The sequence below is a fragment of the Myxocyprinus asiaticus genome, chromosome 46 (genome assembly GCF_019703515.2).
Source record: "Myxocyprinus asiaticus isolate MX2 ecotype Aquarium Trade chromosome 46, UBuf_Myxa_2, whole genome shotgun sequence".
NCBI classification, from domain to species: domain Eukaryota; kingdom Metazoa; phylum Chordata; class Actinopteri; order Cypriniformes; family Catostomidae; genus Myxocyprinus; species Myxocyprinus asiaticus.
Window position 1 is genome coordinate 16,733,892 of NC_059389.1, and position 18,609 is coordinate 16,752,500.

At 38.6% G+C, this 18,609-nt stretch overlaps 1 protein-coding gene across 2 annotated transcripts in view; it reads right to left on the bottom strand.

Annotated features, from left to right (window-relative positions):
• Positions 1 to 556: 556 nt before the first annotated feature.
• Positions 557 to 18,609, bottom strand: part of LOC127436133 (very-long-chain 3-oxoacyl-CoA reductase-A-like) — a 19,029-nt gene continuing 976 nt past the window's right edge. The window contains exons 2-12 of one of the 2 annotated variants that reach the window (XR_007896333.1): positions 9,324 to 9,370; positions 8,409 to 8,484; positions 6,047 to 6,154; positions 5,480 to 5,544; positions 5,335 to 5,379; positions 4,932 to 4,966; positions 4,336 to 4,417; positions 4,132 to 4,197; positions 1,908 to 2,057; positions 1,599 to 1,771; positions 557 to 1,472 (exon numbers count right to left, since the gene is read on the bottom strand). Coding sequence is in view for 1 of the 2 variants with exons in the window: in XM_051690080.1 (XP_051546040.1) it covers positions 1,664 to 1,771; positions 1,908 to 2,057; positions 4,132 to 4,197; positions 4,336 to 4,417; positions 4,932 to 4,966; positions 5,335 to 5,379; positions 5,480 to 5,544; positions 6,047 to 6,154; positions 8,409 to 8,484; positions 9,324 to 9,370 (782 nt within the window). In the remaining variant the exon portion in view is untranslated. Of the gene's footprint in view, positions 1,772 to 1,907; positions 2,058 to 4,131; positions 4,198 to 4,335; positions 4,418 to 4,931; positions 4,967 to 5,334; positions 5,380 to 5,479; positions 5,545 to 6,046; positions 6,155 to 8,408; positions 8,485 to 9,323; positions 9,371 to 18,609 lie in introns of both variants that reach the window. The other variant, XM_051690080.1, reaches the window with a different exon arrangement.

The window sequence follows — 18,609 nt, forward strand, 5'->3', positions numbered from 1 at the left end:
TATTGATAGAAAATTTTCCATGTAGACTAACTGTATTTTTGTTCAAATAAAAAGGCTTTTTAACTGCCTCTGTATTTTAGAACCTCAGTTTCATTGAACACAGTTGATTTTATAACATGATTTTATAAAATTCTATATATTATTAATAGTATTACTAAATAGTAGGGTACAACAAGGTTAAAGCACACCTTAAAGAAAATTTGCTTTTTCTGGTATCAAAGTATCAAGATAAAAAAAAAATATCTTTTTATTAAACATTAATGGAGCAACATAATTTGTGTGAAAAGAAATAACGGAAGGTTGTTTTTTTATAAAAATAAAAAATAAAAGGTGGCTGGGGAGCGTTTGGGGTAAAAGGCCATCAGTGGGGTTAAAGTGATATCATGTAAATATAGGGACAAAAGTAATAGGGCAAAATTTGTCAACTTAGGCAAAAGCTTGAGACAAGATGCTTTTTGGGTAACAAATTAAGTTACATTCACAAAATAACCACTTTAGAAAAAGGATAAAAAATTTCTGTTCATTTCGATCACATTTGGCATTTCATAACATCAAGTATTTTATAAACATTCATTTATTAAAAAGGATAAATACAAAATCATTACAGAAAAGTAATTTTATTAACAAACAAGTATTTAAGATTGTTACGCCTGAGTAAGCAGTACATTGTGTTCCACTCTTCGATATGTCTGGAATGAGCACATTCCAAGTTATAAACCAGAGGCAACCAATGAGGTTCAACCACCTGGACATTTCAACTTGACTGACATTGCTCCGAAAACAATCATACAGAGATCTAAAATGTGGAGGTATTCCTCAAATAAGTCCATGAATGAATCACAGACAATTAGCGATATTATTCTACATGGTTAGCATATAACTGTGCATTAGGTCTGCATACAAACAGATAGCAAAGATCTCCTTTCAATAAATGTGAACAACTTCAAATCCTACAGTATAAAAAAGGCACACAGGTTTTAAATACACCAAGGCTGACAGGTAAACTTTAAGCCTGAAAAGGCCAATGTACAAAAAAAAAAAAAAAAAAACACCACCTTATTCAGACCTCTGGTTTCATTTGGATAGAGTACAACAGAGCAAGATTCAGAAATAGCCACCATAGATTTTCTTCAATATGCTAAATTATAAAAAGGCCAGCCCCCATTTATCACTTATTAGAAGGAAAAAAGGCACAATTGCAAAATAGTTATTGGCAGTTAAGTTAACAGTCCAGGTAAAAAAAAAAAAAAAAAAGACATCAATTTCAATAAATATAAAATTCTACCACCACATCAATATCCCTCTGCTTACAACAGCAGTGGCAACAAAGCCCTTCCTGCAACAATATAACACTTTTCACCCAATACAGAAAACTATACGTCCACCATTCCAGGCAACTAACAAGTCAAGAGAAGTCATTATTTTCAGCAACTTTTCATTCTCAGTGAGTCATTGTGGAACGTCAGCAGTGTCTAGACATTCATTCAAAAACATAAGACATACAAACAACATTATTGAAAAAAGTATATTTATAAGAGGACACACTTCAAAGATTCAACATTAAGAATCACTACTGAATCTCAAATCTCAGCACATACATTCTGTAAAACATTTGGTCGCATTTTATTTCCATTTAATCTCTCAGTCACACAATGTCCTCAAACTATCGCAGCTTTCTCCTCCTGAGATAGCCACCGCGCTGGGACTTGTTCAGGCACAGACCCAAGTAGAGGACCAGCTTGATGGGGGCCAAGACAGTTATCACCCAGCCCTGCAGAACACATGGGACAAGAACCAGGGTGAAAACATAGTCGGTAGATAACTAGGTAACTACCTTTAAGGGGACATCTAAGGGTTTTAAGGCCTTTTATAGAAATAAAACGTTCGGTTGAAGATGAATGTCTTACCATGACGGCGTGAGGGAAATAGCCATTGGTTCGGTCCTGCAGTCCCACGGTGGTCAGTTCAGCAGCTACGTAGCGTTCAGGCGTGGGCTTGTCCAGAGTTGGCTTCCTGATCTTCGTCATCTTGGTCGCCACAAAGAAAGGTAGCACGCTCTACAATAGGAACAAAGACATTTGATGTCAAAATGCATGCTTAGGCCTTTGGATTTGGCCTGAAAGATTACAACTTTACTATATCTGTCAGCTCCAAGCAAAGAAATCTTGAAGTTAACAACTTCGAGGAATCAAAAGTGACCCATTTACTTAAGTAAACGTTCATACTGTGCATGATTCATGAGTGCATTTTATTTCAAAGACAAAAGTGTTCTCGTAATCTTTCATCAAAAACGGAACAACTTGCTCTGCGCTAAACACAAGTCTTTATTTGGATATGGAACATCTTGAGAGCTTGTTATTCCAAAAGAAAATTGTGTTTTGTAATCCTTCATCAAAAACGTAATAACTTGCTCTGCCTCTACAACGATTTTATTTTTCGTCTGATGTCACCAAGCCCCCTTATTTTTAAACCCTTCCCATTAACCACATTTTGCGATCCAATCAGTGGACCCTTTACACAATTCCACATTCGCGAAGCGGAAGTCGTCATAGTTGGGTAAACGCAATTATGGCCGCTGCCGAGGTGTATGTTTTCACAGCCCTTAAAAAGTTTTGCCTGCATTTATGTTTGGCGATTAACGTCTCCATCAACGGTTAAATCTAAATTCAACAAAGGTTAAAAGTTGTTTTGAGGGTTATCTGCACAAATACAATAAAAATAAAATTATTATTAAGAGGTTGTGCGTTAAATCAGCAGGCACGTATTTCTGTATTAATCTACAAATCTGTCACCATAAATTGCAAAAAAAAATAAAAATAAAATAAAAACTAAACGGAGTTGTACTTGGTGAAACAAATACCTGATGGGGGCAAAGCAGGATGTGAAGGAGTAGAGACACCCATGTCCCGTTCCATCCAACTTCTAACCGTGTCAAACACACACACACACACACATTCATTTCGGTTGTGATGTGTATTCGTTCCACTGAAACCGTGACGGTACAGCTCAGATTTCAAAGTGTTTCACAATTCCACCAGTGACCAACTGCTGCAAGTCCTCATCTTGAAAATACTGTGCACAGACGAATGTGCTTCCTCGTTTAATAAGTTATCTCCTTTGCATTTAATTGCCTGAACCCACCAAGCTCGTACAAAGTTCAGCATCTTTTGGAAATTCATGGGGAAAAAAAATCCAGATGTTTTCTTTTAGAATTTGTGCAAATAGGAACACTGTAGTGGCACTGGTTATTACCATTCTTCCCGATCGCCACCATAGTTTACCCAACTATGACAACTTCCGCTTCGCGAATGCAAAAGTGTGAAAAGGGTCCATTAAAAATGGATACAATCAAGTCCATTCCTACATCTTTCCTTGAAGATTACATTTCTATTGAAGCCTGTTTCTGCCATGTAAAAAAACCAACAACACACAAGTCTTTGAGATGGAATGTCTTGAGTTTGTAATTCCAAAAGACAAAAAAAAAAAAAAAAAGTGTTTTGTAAACTTTCATCAAAAATGCATTAACTTGCTCCGCCTCTACAGCAATTGTATTTTTCATTTCAGCCCTCTTATTTTCACCTGACATATAGAAACCACTTATTGCGAACCAATAAATTTAAAAAAATTATACAATCAAGTCCAATCCTACATCTTTCCTTAAAGATTACATTTCTATGGAAGCCTGTTTTTGCCACATCAAAAAAAAAAAAAAAAAAACCCACACATTTTGTTATCTTTCATCAAAAAGGTAACTTGCTCTGCCTCTACAATGATTTTATTTTTCAGATTGTCACCAAGCCCTCTTATTTTTGAACCCCTTCCCTTTAACCACCTGACATTGGATCACTTTTCATGATCCAACCAATTAAAGATGAATTAAAAAAAATAAAAATAAATAAATCAAGTTCCATCCAACATCTTTCCTTGTTGCAGATCACATTTCTATAGAAGCACGTTTCTGCCATGACAAATAATAAAAAATAAAATCCAGCACACAAGACTTTTTTTATTATTTGACATGGCAGAGACAGACTTCCATACATTTACTTTGGAAATTTTGGGTTGTGAACACAGTTTCATGTTGACTTTTTAAAAAAAAAAAAAAAAAAAAAAAAAAAAAGGAATTCTCACCTGGATGATGATTCCTTTACACTTGTACTCTGCGTGAAGCCCTTGTGAGAAAAAGTCCATAAAAGCCTGTAGAAAGAGTACCAGTGTCAAATAACAATCAACCTCAGACAACTTTAGATCTACTTTAAGACCAAGCTCTACAATTACTTGAAAAACTTTTTAAAACACAGTTTTGTTGTAAATCAACTGGGTGAAAATACTTGCCTTAGTGGAGGAGTAGATGGTCAGCAGTGGAAGAGGGAACATGCCACTAGCAGAAGAGATGTTGAGGATGACACCTTTTGCTCTGAAAAGAAAAATTCAATTATTTTTTGACATTGACTTGTCATATTTCCTTAACTTGATAGAAAAAAATAAAATAAGGTGAGAGTCCAACAAGAGACCGTCACCCTGTACTTCACTTTAACACATGTCTAATGATGGTAGCCATGTGTGTTGCCATGGCACCAGCTTTCTCATGCAGTACCCCTGCAGCCACAGTAGAGTGCTGGCAAGTGCAGAGGGCTGAACCTATTTGTACAAAATTTGCCCAGCTCTGTTATTGGCTTTAGAGTTTCACATGACTTTGCAGCAGCCAATCAGATCAGGGAACTTTTGCTTTTTAATTTCACACAGAGTGGGGAAACAGGAGGGTAGCAGCACTCAAAAGAAAAAAACAACAACAACAAAAAAAAAAAAAAAAACACTTAAAAGCTGCATTGAATTCCCTTTTAATGACAGTACTTGTGTTTGGAATTCCTGTCAAGTTAGCTGTTCGTGTTACTTAAATATGCAAGTTATAGTTTAATCCAAGGACTCACCTTGCCTCCATTCTGGGCAGCACCAGACGAGTCATCTAATAAAAGAAAAGGGAGCAAGTCAAAGACTCAAGGGCAAAAAAAAAAAAAAAAAAAACTGACTTGAGACAACATTAAAATCAGACATGCTACAATAATATAATTCCTGTATATGAGAGAGTGAGAGAGAGAGAGAGAGAGAGAGAGAGAGAGAGAGAGAAAATGCGTGGGTGGCGAGCACAGGCAGCATTGGTGGAGATCAGCAAAACAGGGAAAGTGAACAGGTACAACAGGAGGAGTAGATCAAAGCAGTCACATTGCAGCACTTTTAAATGTAAAAATTTCAAATTTAAAACGTAAAAATCTAAATGAGTATTTCCGAAACCATTTAGCAGCCCAAGCTGTTTATAAATCAGTCATGACTTACTTGGCACACTGAGGTAATGTTGACATTGATCATGGTGTTGATGAACTGGGAAAGAGGGAAGGAAAACAAATAATGAATATTTAGTGAATATTCCTAAACAGCTGCATAGCTAGTAATACGAAGTATTTCAGACATAGTTACTTACGTTTTCCAGATCAGGGATGTGCAGGAAGAACTCAGGGTAGGGATAAGAGATGCCCACATTATTAACTATTAGGAACAAGGAATAGAATAAAAATTAAAAAATAAATAAATAAATAAAAATAAAATAAAACACATCCTATTATGATCAGAGTTTATAAGTGTCAAGTGAGCATGTTCCAGAAATCACCACTAGGGAGAGACAGAGCCATTTCAAATAAATAAATGAAAACAATCACGATTTCAGGAGAAAACAAGCCCTTCTGAATGATCAGACGAAATAAAAGTCTCAAACACTGACAGGAAATAATGAATCAATGTCATCCATGTTTCACCACAAAATTTAGGAACACAAAAGGAGATGTTAGACAGAATGTTAGCAACTGACAATCTCAGTCACCATTCACTTTCATTGCTTTATTTATTTATTTTACATACAATGAAAGTGAATGGTGACTGAGGCCATCCTTTTGCCCAAAATCATCTTTTGTGTTCCACAAAAGAAAGTCAGTCAGTCATACTGGTTAGGAACAACATGAGGCTTGTAAATATAAATGAGGAAGAAACTCACCAAGAACTCCAATTTCCAGTCCAGAAAGACCCTTTTCAATTTTAGGATAGATGTCAATCTGACCAAAGTCCACTGCAATGGTCTTTGTTTCCACTTTATATGTGCTTTCTGTAGATTGGGACATAAAATTGGACATTAAAATCACATTTGATAGCGTTAACATCTTCAACAATCCATTTAAAGGGGTCATGACATGAGGAATCATACTGTCCTTGATCTTTTGACATATAAAATGTCACTTTACTATAAAAACATACTGTAAGTTTCAGAACTCAAAACTTCCTCTTCACTGCAAAATGAGCGTTTGTTGAAACCAAGCTGCCAAAATGTCTCATTCTCTACTTGATCCACATTGTGATGTCTCACTGTGGTACACAATTGCATCTGACCGCCTCCACAACAACACATTTGGCATTTACTGTCAAGTCTTAATGGAGAGGCAGCACCAAAACAGAGCGTTTCTGACAGGGGGGTCAGAATAAGGGTGGAAAATTATAGTGTTTTACAAATGACTTTTTTTGTAAATCACCTTTACCAATATTATAAGCGAACATCAAGAAAAGAAAAAAAAAAGAAAAAAAAAGAAAATGTCATGACTCCTTTAAATCCATTCCCTCAGAAAAATGCTGAAACACAAACCAGCTGCAGACCTAATATTGGCATTCAGGAAATCTGTCCAAGATCAGGCATCCCAGCTATTGCTGATGTTCTAAAAATAGCTTCGCTGGAACTTTGCCATGCACCAAAACACTGTGCCTTTTGGCCGGCAGGGGGTGCTATGTACCAAAACAAATACTTTCCGTGGAACTTCCTAGACTTCCCTCCCCTCCGCTGCTTCGAGGTGCCAGCAGCAATTAGAATTTATTGTCCAAAGGCTCATTTATCTAAACACTGTTCCAGTGAGTTAAAGGAAATTTCCTCTCAAGTCTTGCAGTGAGGAGCGGTTGTTCAAAGTGCTATCTTAACAAAAAGATGCTTCAGAACAGAGGCATACTGAATACAACAAAGTTTTTTTCCCCCTTTGTTGTGCGTCAGAATGCTGTATAAACAGGAGGTTTTGGGGATACTGGTCTTGGTGACTGCTAACCCTCTGGATGAAGGGCAGTCGGTGCAAATGTGAGTTATGAGAGCCAGGTTTGGCAAATAACACCCTGGCTCCTGACTAGCCAAACCCCCCTACTTTCTGTGGGTTTCCGGCATTACCATTACGCTGGCAGGCTTGGGTAGTTTTTGAGCCTCTTTCCAGGTACAACGAGTGTCATCTCTGTATCTAACAGCTAAGAAGCTTTGCAGCAAAAGTGATTGTGATAACAGCATGTGATAGCACAAAAACAATGTGTCCAAGAAAAGCTTAACGGATTACTGACAAGGTGTACTAGCATTTCAGAAGAATCATTTGAGTTGATTACTGTGCAGGAGCTAATCATGAGCTAATGTTAGCGGATGATTTAAGAGACAATTAAGGCATTGTTACTTCATTATTCAGTACACACTGCGAGGCTGTACTACTGCTTTCCTCAGTAAGGAGAGAAAAAAACCCAAAGCAAAACACACCCCTTCACATTCTTTTAGCCTTTCCTGATCCATTCACACCAACTAAGATACATGAATAACCCAAAACATAATACCAAACCAGTTACTCATATTTTAAAGTAGTCTGTCACATTTTCTTTCACAGTTTTGTTTATTGTTTTTGAGGATGAGGGCATGTCATACAACCTGCCCATGTTGGCATCTGACCAATTTGGCTAGCTTTTACCAAGTGACAGATGAATTGGCACCAAAATACCTTAGAGTTTGATTAGACACACATTTTCAGTATATACCTGTACATCTACTTATTTCACACACTTATCTAATCAGTCAATCATGTGGCTGCAGTGCAATGGATAAAATCATGCAGATATGGGTCAGGAGCTTCAGTTAATGTTCACATCAACCATCAGAATGGGGAACAAATTTGATCTCAGTGATTTAGATCGAGGCATGATTGTTGGTGCCAGACGGGCTGGTTTGAGTATTTCTGTAACTGCTGATCTCCTGGTATTTTCACACATAACAGTCTCTAGTTTACTCAGAATGGTGGCAAAAAAAAAAATTTAAATAAAATAAAAAATAAAACAAAATCCAGTGAGCAGCAGTTCTGCGGTTTCAGCCTTATTCTGAGAAATGTCGTGCATGCACCTTTGACTGTGTACCCCTGCCAGGCTGCATCAGCTCTCTGCCCAAGCAGCGAACCAGACCCCCTACCTTGCCTCTCAGGCCAGGGCTAAAAATAATGTTTAATGTTTCATTAACATCAGGAGAACTGTCTGTCATTCACAGAAAGGAGCTCTGCGGTTTGATCACACACACACCACACCAAGAAACTTTGCCACGTCGTCAAGCTTCTCTTGGGAGCGGCTGATGAGCATCATGGAGAACCCTCGTTGAGCAAGCTGAAAAGAGAAAAATTTAGAATTACTTCATAACAGAAATGCAAAGCATCTGTAGGAATGGGAGACTGCGCAAAGTCAGATATGGATAGAGAGTAAGAGAGAATACGAGATCGAAAGAGAGAAGGGACAAAGAGGCTGATGTGATTCACAAGCAGTTTTCTAACTCATCCAAAGAATGAAGCGCCTCATCATAAAAGCCTCAATGGGCGCTAAACTACCATACCTTAGAAGCTGTAGGTTTATAATCAGAAGAGCAAAGATCTCATAACACAAGTTAATGTTCACATCCTTGATTTGATAGGATACAGATACATGGTCAGAGAATTCCACGCTTCCCAAAATTGGTGCAAAAACATTATGGAGTAACGTAACTAATGGAAGTATGTAATTATTCAATGTTAAATACTTTCTCCTATCCCAGTTTAATATGGAAAGAACTGCAAGTAAACCATTTATAGATCGACTCCCCCAAAAGTGTAAACACTGTTGCCCAGCATGAGGCAACAACATTGAATTAACCAATGGCGTGTGTTTGGGGCTTGTGCAACCAATGGTATACAGGGGGAGTGTTTGAAAGAGGTCTTTATTTTTGCAATACCATTTGGTGACGGAAGTGGCACCGAAATTACACTTCAGCTTGACGTTAATTTAGAAAAAGTCAAAATTAGCCTAAAAGATCTGCTGCTTTTAACTCTACAAGTTACGTGATGTAACGGGTCTTTTTCCGCCAGCAGTCTTCTAGTCACCCTCCTTCTCTTGGCCTCTGAGTAAAACCTCTGTCTTGTGATGAGTCACCGTGCTTTCCGTGGAGCGAAGAGATAAATAAGAGAAACCCTTACCTCCTCCGCATAGGATTTCCCAATCCCATCTGTGGCTCCCGTCACAACTGGAAAAACGAGAAAGAGACAGGATCAGTGTTTGCGGCATCAAAATCACACACACACACACGGTAAGCTGGGCAAACAGGTATGAACAAAAACAACCCCACACCTGCAAAACTGCCATCTAAAAAGGCTATGAGTTTGCTGAATAGCAACTGACTTCTGTGTTAAGACTAAATAGGCCAGTCACATAATCTCAAAGTATTTTTGTGAGAGACAAAGCTAAACAGGAGATTCCACCAAGACGAAAGTGGTCGGCATGAGTGAGGTTCCTAGACACATTCCATTATCAAATCTTGCTTTTTTGTGGAATTGTTTATTCATATTGACCCAAAACCCTGACAATATTGATTAATTTTAATTAAACTAAACCCAGTACTAAAGAAGAGTTAAACACTTCAACCTGCAACAATAATCAGCCCATCTCTATTTCCCAAGATGCTCCAGTTTTATAAAATGTATATGCACACATAGAAACAAAAGAAAATATAAAAAAAAATAAGTATGAAGACAATTTGGGATGGCTGATCAAAGTGAGGCATGGGCAGTGGTCATTTGCAAGAACAGGGCTGTGGGGGAAGAGAAGATGAGGGGGGTTATGACGTCTGTAGAGCACGACAGCACAGGAGGGGTGAGGAGGGATCCTGGGGGCTGCTAAAAATAGAAACCAGAAGGGGGGGGGGGGGGGGTAAATGGGAGACTGCGCAAAGTCAGATGTGGGTAGAGAGAGAGAGAGAATACGAGATTGAAAGAGAAGGGACAAAGAGGCTGATGTGATTCACAAGCGGTTTTCTAACTCATCCAAAGAATGAAGCGCTTCATCATAAAAGCCTCAATGGGCGCTAAACTACAGTACCATAGAAGCTGTAGGTTTATAATCAGAAGAGCAAAGATCTCATAACCCAAGTTAATGTTCACATACTTCATTTGATAGGATACAGATACAGGTCGTAGAATTCCATGTTTCAGACAATTGTGCATGCGTGCATATAACACCAGCACACTTGTACCAAGAGGGATTGGGAAACAATTTTCAGAATTTCATTAGAGAATGCGGTAGTAGAAACTGAGAGGTGGAGAACCCAAGTTTGGACATTCTGTAGGTCATCTAAAAGCTCTGCAATCCATAGTTAAGCTTAACAGCATAGAGCTCATAACCCAAGTCTACAGTTGCTTCCTTTATTTAATAAATGGTAATGTAACTTGATCCGTTGAAATGAAGAGTAAATTCAGTAGACATGTGCTTTAAGAAACATCCTTGTAATACTGGAGCATTAGGCAAACATCATAAAGAGAAATGAGACCATCAGGTCATGACATGAACATGGGCTTCATTCTGGAGAAGTTCAGGTAGGTGCTTCAAACCTTCAGGAATTCCAATCCGGTCTCATGACAAGTACGGGTGGCAATAGTACGAGATTTAGAAGAACACTTTTACTCCCATAGAGAAATTTTTTTTGCCTACTTTTCCTGTTTAAACCCTAACCCAAATGCCAAACCTACACCTAACCATGAAGGAACCTGACCCCTTACCCAAACCTAACAAATGTTATTTTAATATCATAAGGAGTTTGGAACGAGACGAGGGAAGTGCATTACAGGTTATTCACATAAATATGGAAAGGGTGTTTCCCTTCTTAAATTAATTGTTGGATAGGAGGCTAGCTAAAATGTAATGCCCATTTTGTAGCGATTTAAAATTGTTTGTTTGTCGATTGGTTTAGTGTCTATGGGAATTAAAGTCATACATTTTTGTACAAGCCAAGTTGTACCATACCTTACGATTGCGCCATCTTGTACAAATAACTACAAGTTATCATGACATCATGTTGAGAATTCCACACTTAGACAATTGTGCGTGTGTGCACATACATCAGAATGTCTCAAACACAAAGCAAAAAGGGCTTGGGGGCAATTCACAGAATTACAAGTGAGAATAGACATAGAAATGTGGTGGGCACTTTTGGCACCTCATCCATCGCTACATCCTTTTCACCGTCAACGAGCATCAAAATTTATCTAAAATCCATATTGACCAATCAAAATCTAGTCCCATATAACCGGGGACCAGTTCCGCTCTACCACAACCCTGACACTGTGATGGATACACAAGATATCATAAAATGGACTGCCAACCATCAAAACCAAAGTCTGTTCCACAGAAACACCTACACCTACGAGCAGGACTTAATTCCCATGACGTGAGCCATACGACTGTGACAAACCACGAATATGCATGTAAGCAGCCACATGAACGTTACAAGAAGCATTGATGCTTGACCGGAGATGCTTATAATTTGTACACAAAATCTGTATTATGCGTTTATATAGACGAGGGTCAGATGGAATCATGAAAAGACCAGTTTATCTAGATGCTGCTACACCTTTCAGAAACAGTCAGGAGATTTCTAATGGTTAAAAGCATCAGACCTTCCAATTAAATAAGAATGAAGAGACCCAGGAGGAGCTACTCGCCCCTCTTGAAACGAACATTCATGCTTGGGTACATTTACGAACAGTGCGTTCAGAAATATGGAGCTGCACAGGCGCATTGGCCCTGATCAGACTCCGTATTCCTGCACTAAAAAAAAAAAGCAGCTGGGTGAGTAAAAATAGCTGCCTCGTCTGGAACAGCTGCAGCACTTGAATACCAACAAGATGCTACCCGCTCAACCTCTCTCTCTCTTTTTCTGCATCCCCCAGCAACACAGCTCATTGTAGAGCCCTTGGTACACCAAGGGAAAAAAAGCTGACTGACGATTATTGAACAGAGAATTTGTGCTTGCAGTTATTCTTACATGCCAAATACTCAAAATATCTGAGGCCAGTTTAGTGTAATTAAAATGGGGGTGCAATGCAGTTTTGCATTCACCTTTAGACCAGCTTCTACTGTATGCAATCTGTCGCATCACTTCATCTCTCTCCCCCTCCATGAATGAACCGTTCCGTTCTTGGCTCGGTAGCACTGCAGAATGCTTACACCTCCGCCCACTCCCCTCAAAGCAGCAGCATCATGCTTTAAATAGCACAAGCCAGTCACATGGCCAGCAGGAAAACTACACACCAGAGCAGTTCAGCACCCAAAATAGAATCTATACTCCGATAAAGGTGGATTAAAAAAAAAAAAATGGTGGGGGTGAGAGGGTGCAATCAGAAATGGCAGCAAAAGCTTGTTTCCAAAAAAAGAGGTGAAAAAAATCAATAGTTCTCTCTGCAACTGTCTCTTTCTTGCAAAAAATTAATTAGAACAGAAAAGGGCAGGAATAATTCAAAACATCTAAACATAGACTAGGTATATTTTGGTACACCTGAGCAGTAGGAGGAGACTGGAAAACAAGAGGCAGTAGAACTTGCCATTGGATTTGTGCAAAAGTAGCACCCATCATGCATGCAAAAGGTAAAATACTGTACAAAAAGGCATTTTAATGAATGCCTCTAGGACACTAGAGACCTTTCACATAAATTCTCAGTTCTTTGAGCAGAATAAATTGCTATAGCAAAGAATTTGAAAAATGACATTCTAAGCTGATGAAAACAAACTTGGCACACTAGAACGATTTAAAATGAAATGGAAATATTGCGTTTACGGTAGGTGCTAGCGTTCCGAGTCTGAATTAAACAATTTAGGCCAAGGAGATCCAATTAAACGTATGCTATATTCCAAACAATAGCTGGTCGGAATGGGATGCGAATTGTAACTAATGTTAAACACCAGATGGAAGATTTCCTTTTCAGGATATATAAATAAATAAATGGAGCAGAGTCGTGACAGAGAAGAGAAAAGGGAGGGTGGGGGCTCGCAGAGGGCGAACAAACAGAATTGGGAGGGGGTGGTGTTGGGAGGGTGGGGGTTCTTAGTGATAGAGACGAAGGGGATGAGCAAGAGATGGGAGGATGGAGATAGGCTTAGACAGAGAGAGGAGGGGTGAGAATAGACGAGGGGTTGCAATTTTACCCAGCATCCTCAGTTTTGCCACGTGGCAGCAAGCGTGTTAGTCACATGAATGACAGCGTACTCTTTGAAGACCCCACCACCCGCGCCTCTTCAAGAGCCAGTCACACTGTCATCATTCACAGTGCACAAGGGCTCACACATTCACAAGCTGCACAATCCACATTCACTCACTCACTGGGGAATGCATCTCATTCACTTTGTCCCTTTTACCTAGCATGAATGGGCTAATGTTGTTATTCACAAACCTGTGCATCCACAATCAGTGAGAAAAAGCTTGAACGCAAGCACTTTCAGAACAAAATTAAATGGTGCATTCTATAAAACCTCACCTGTGCCTAGAAATGCTGGCCAGAAGCAGTTTTGAAACACAAAACTCCCTCCATTTTAATGTCAAACCAAGTTTGTGTGACAATCACCCCCATCCCCATGAATGACTGCAGCTCTATTACATAACTGTGTGATTCTCAAACACATTTAGTGTTCTAAAGGAGGATGAATTGAGTCACTGGAGGACAGAAGAGATGGGGAAGGGTGGGGGGTTGATGAAGCCCTAATTCTGGCTACTCAGTCAGCATCACAACTTGGCTAAGAGAAAGACCAACCGATCTCATGCTTGCAGTTCACTGCACAAGTCAAATAAACGATCACCAAGAACTCTAAACCTGGCAGTCTAAATTAAGTATAACTACCCATACATACAGTAATGGGTGTGCACTGTAGCATTCTAATGTGATCCATGTTGCACGTAGGGCTGGGCGATATATCTACAAAAGTTCTCTATACATCTTTTTAGCTTATTGACGATATTGGATTTATATCTTGATAATTATGCATTTTCTCTGAAATAGCATAAAAAAAATAAAAATACTTTACACTGTAGTAGATTCAAAATGTTCAATGCATGAAATACAAATCTAAAAATAATGAAGGCATGTTTTCCCACAGTTTTTTACTAAATTAACAAGAACGATAAAGTCATTTTCATTTAGATACACCAATACAGTAATAGGCAATATTTACTTACATTTTAGGCCTATTTGTACCAAAATATTGTGTAAAGAAGTTCACTCACTTTTTGGAGCCTAGTTAAATGTAAATAATATAAAATTGAAATGTTATATATATATATATAAGGATTGCATTTTTTAGTTGTTTCTTGGTATAATAACAATACATTTGTCGCATTTACTTTTACCTGGAGCTTTTATTATGGCGCAAAGCTGAAGGTGCTGTCTGGTTCACCTTCACTTGGTGCTTTTATTTTGGCAAAACACTGTCCCTGCACCTGAAATAATGTCAGAATATATATTTGATGAAGGATGCAATTCTTGGCTTGTAAAACAATACGTTCTTTAGGTATGCATGTCAGTAGTATGAATAGATTTTGGACATACTTCCTCCGGGGGAGTGGGTATTGACCCGTGACCCAGATGTATGATGTAATAACCGTGAAAAGTATCTACTCTGGTTACAACTTTTGTTAAACAAGCATCATCTAAGCACAAGGGACATCTTTCTTGGTGTGTGTATATATCCATCTATCTATATCTATCACTTGCAGTTGAAAGTGCCGTCCAACTTGCGGATCACCGCCGTTCTTTTAAATCCAGCGTTTTGAACATGACGTTGCCTAAGCTCCCGAGGAGTGTTTCTCACTTAATGTTTTCGGAATACTGAGGATTCGGACTTACTACTCCATTGGCATACTATTTATTACAAGTATGACTATTCGGATGCAGCGGGTATGTATTTGCCAGATTGCAATGTTGCTCATTAAAAATCAGTTAAAACGCGCTCATCTCCTTTTCCGTAATACCATGTCCATTTTTAGATTTGTATAATAACTTGTAGTGCTTGCAACTATTTGGAATTGCACTACTGTGTGGATCTGCAGCGCTTTTTCACAATGCATGCGAACCGCTCTGACAGCGCTTTATTACAGAACACATAACCTTTTCAGTTGCTTCAGTCACACACAGACTATGTATTCATTGAATTTAATTGCAGCCTTTTGGGGTTTAAAACTCACAAATGACGATACTGAGATTTTGATGTTATTTTGATTAATTGTGCAACCCAGAAGGATTGTGAAATTAGTCTCATGATGCACTCTTTTGGAAACAATGGCCAAATAAAAAATAAAAAAAATAAACTCTACAAGCATTGCAATTTTCACGATATTGCAGAATTTTATATTGCCAGCAAAATCATTGCAATTATATCGTGAATATACTATACTTTGCTCAGCACATGTTGTTGCACGAGACAAAACCGGTCTCATTCAACATTCCAAGTTAAGTGTTCTGAAGGAGTGAATCTTATGACACCTCTCAACAACATGTCAGGGTGTGATTTCACACCAAAACATACACATATATATATATATATATATATAAGAACCCTAACCCTTTTGCTTAATGAAATTGACAGCTATTTTTTGGACTATAAAGTTTGTTTTTATTGTGACATTTATAAAGATTAAGCTCACACCTCATACTCATTAAATGTAGAAAAATAAATGTAATTGTCATTACAATAATGATATTCCATGGCTATGTTCATGGTGAAAAAAAATAAAGAGGAAAAATACAAATATGTGCACACACACACGGGGGTAGTTGGGGGTGTTGAACTTGTTTTGATTGTTGGGGGAGGTTACCTCCTCCCATCCCCCTGGAATCTAAACCCTGGTAATGCCTTTGTTGATTTATAAAAATAAAAATCATTGTATATATACACATACACATACATACATACATACATCTGGAGACATTGAGAAATTGGGGGAAAATATGCTTAATTGTCATGATAAGCATGTCAAATTGCAACATGAGAGGTAAAAACAAGGTTAAAATAGAAAACAATTCTATATGCAAAGTAAAAATACTAAAGTAAAAGCTTATGCGTCTTTGTGCGTGTATGTATGCATGTATACACACACACACACACACACACACACACACACTTTTGAATTTGGGCTAAATGTGACCTGGACACATTTCTGTGCAATTAAACAAAGAACAACATCATATTCAGATTGGATGACGCAACTAACCTGTGCAAATGCTTATTGTCTGATTCTCTCTCTCTCTCTCTTTTTTTTTTTTTAATTCTGCAAGGCATTAACAGTTCTATTGTCCATTTATGCATCTGTTAATCCTTTTAAAAGAATGCTGCATGGGATTCCTTTAAAATGTATAATTAAATAATGTTGAGAGAGAGAGAGAAGCCACACCTGACTAATAACAATGGTCTTAAAAAAAAAAAAAAAAAAAAAGAAAAAAGACTGCTTCTAATGCTGCAAGCAGATCATGCACAATAGCTAAATCACCTGGCTTTCAACCAATACCAAGGCAGTGCAGTACCCAAAAATAGCACCAGGGGTCTCCCTTAAAATGTAAGCGTCTCAGTTGAGGAGCATACCACTTCCTCATAACTAGTAAGTATGACTCACCTCAAAGTTACTGCAAACTCAGCACGTTGTACCTTGAGAAATGCAGAGTTTTATGACATCTGTGACTTCATACCCTCAACATGCAAGTGAACGAGTTTCAAGGAGCCACCAGTTTTCACACACAATTTACGTGGTTAGTTTCGAGATTTGGAAATGAACTGTTGCTCAACCTGACAAGACCTGTGCTTCTGGATTGGCAGGAAAAGGGACTAGTTCCCCCCCTCCCACTTCCAATTATTCACCTCCACCTTACCTGCGCACAAGCTGCCTTAGCTAAACGCACGTTAAAACTGAACAAGTCAGACTGGTACCCGGCTTTTCTAGTTTCAAGGATCGGCTTTCATCACCACAGTATTTGACATCACACTTACAGAATGTACGAAGGAAATATTTCAAGCAATGTTTCAAAATGTCACTCCGAAATGGTGGCGGTGTGGCCTAGTAGCTGAAAACTAAATGGGTGTGGGTTCGAACCCTGATACATCTATTATCACTATTAATGGACACTATGGACCTCATTCATAGCACCATTTTTAATTATTGATGGGAATAAAAACACGGCTGTGAGCGATAGAAATACAAGCTGTGTCTGAATATCCATTCTTCCTTACTATATAGTATGCCAAAAACAGTATACCAATGGAGTAGTATATCCGAATCCTCAGTATTCATAAAACAGCAAGTGAGAAATTCCCAGATAATCTATAACTTCTGGCGATATTCTGAAGTGCGGATTCTTTCCGATCCCATAATACCTCTGAAGCCGAGAGCTTGTCAACTTTGGATTTAAAAGAACGGCGGTGAATCACGACTTGGATGGCTCTTTTCAACTGTTAATGATATATAGCCTATTTACCAAGAAAGTTGTTCCCTAAATGGTGCTTGTTTAATAAAACCAGAGTAGATTTTCGCAGTTGTTGATTTTACGTAACATTTGCGACACGGTACATTGCCCACGTTCCCGGATGAAGTATGTCCGCAATCTATACATACTACTTGCATGCATACCTAAAGAACGTTATGTTTTACCAGCCAAGAAGTGCATCCTTCATTAAATACAGTACATACTCGGTCAGTAGCCTACACGATTTTGGATGCAGGGACAGTCTCTTTATTGGGTTGTACAGTTGTCGAAACTTTGAAAAATAAAAAATCTTTCCAGAAAGTTTCACTTGACCAAAAAAAAAAAAAAAGAAAGAAAGAAACACGAGTATGGGAGTCTATTCCTCAGCCTCGTTTTCATTCCCGTCAAAAATTAAAAATGGCGCTACTCTGAATAAGGTCAGCGGTGACCTTGAGCTCTGAGGCTCTGAACCACAGGGGGCCTGTCCCTGTAATTGGTCTCTTTGGATAAAATACCAGCAAAAACACAAATGAGATAATTTCTTCAAAATACTCGTCATACTCAGAGGAACTGCGAACTTGAAAACGCTTCGGATGTGCAATGACCAAGTCGACCGCTGGGGGCTTTGAATGCTGGTGCACTTGCTGCCTAGGCAACATCCCCCTACAAGTGAATTATGGCATGATGAGCCATTTCAAAATCTTTAACAGCGAGACGAGTGAAGTTACCGTGCTCAGAGTCCGATTGTGCTTCCGGGAAAATCGTTGCGCTGTACTTCGTGGCATTTTAAAATTTGAGCATCACACACAGTCTCCTCTCACACGCCGCACGTGGTATGGACCCGCATTATAATTAAGATTGGCGTTTTAAACTGCGTCATGTTGCCAGAACCAACCTCTGTGCCCCAGTGAGGGGATGGAGCGGTCAACAGTCGACAATACCAGCCGAAAAGACATCAATCGAGAGGTTAAGCCGCAATTTGCCCACAAAA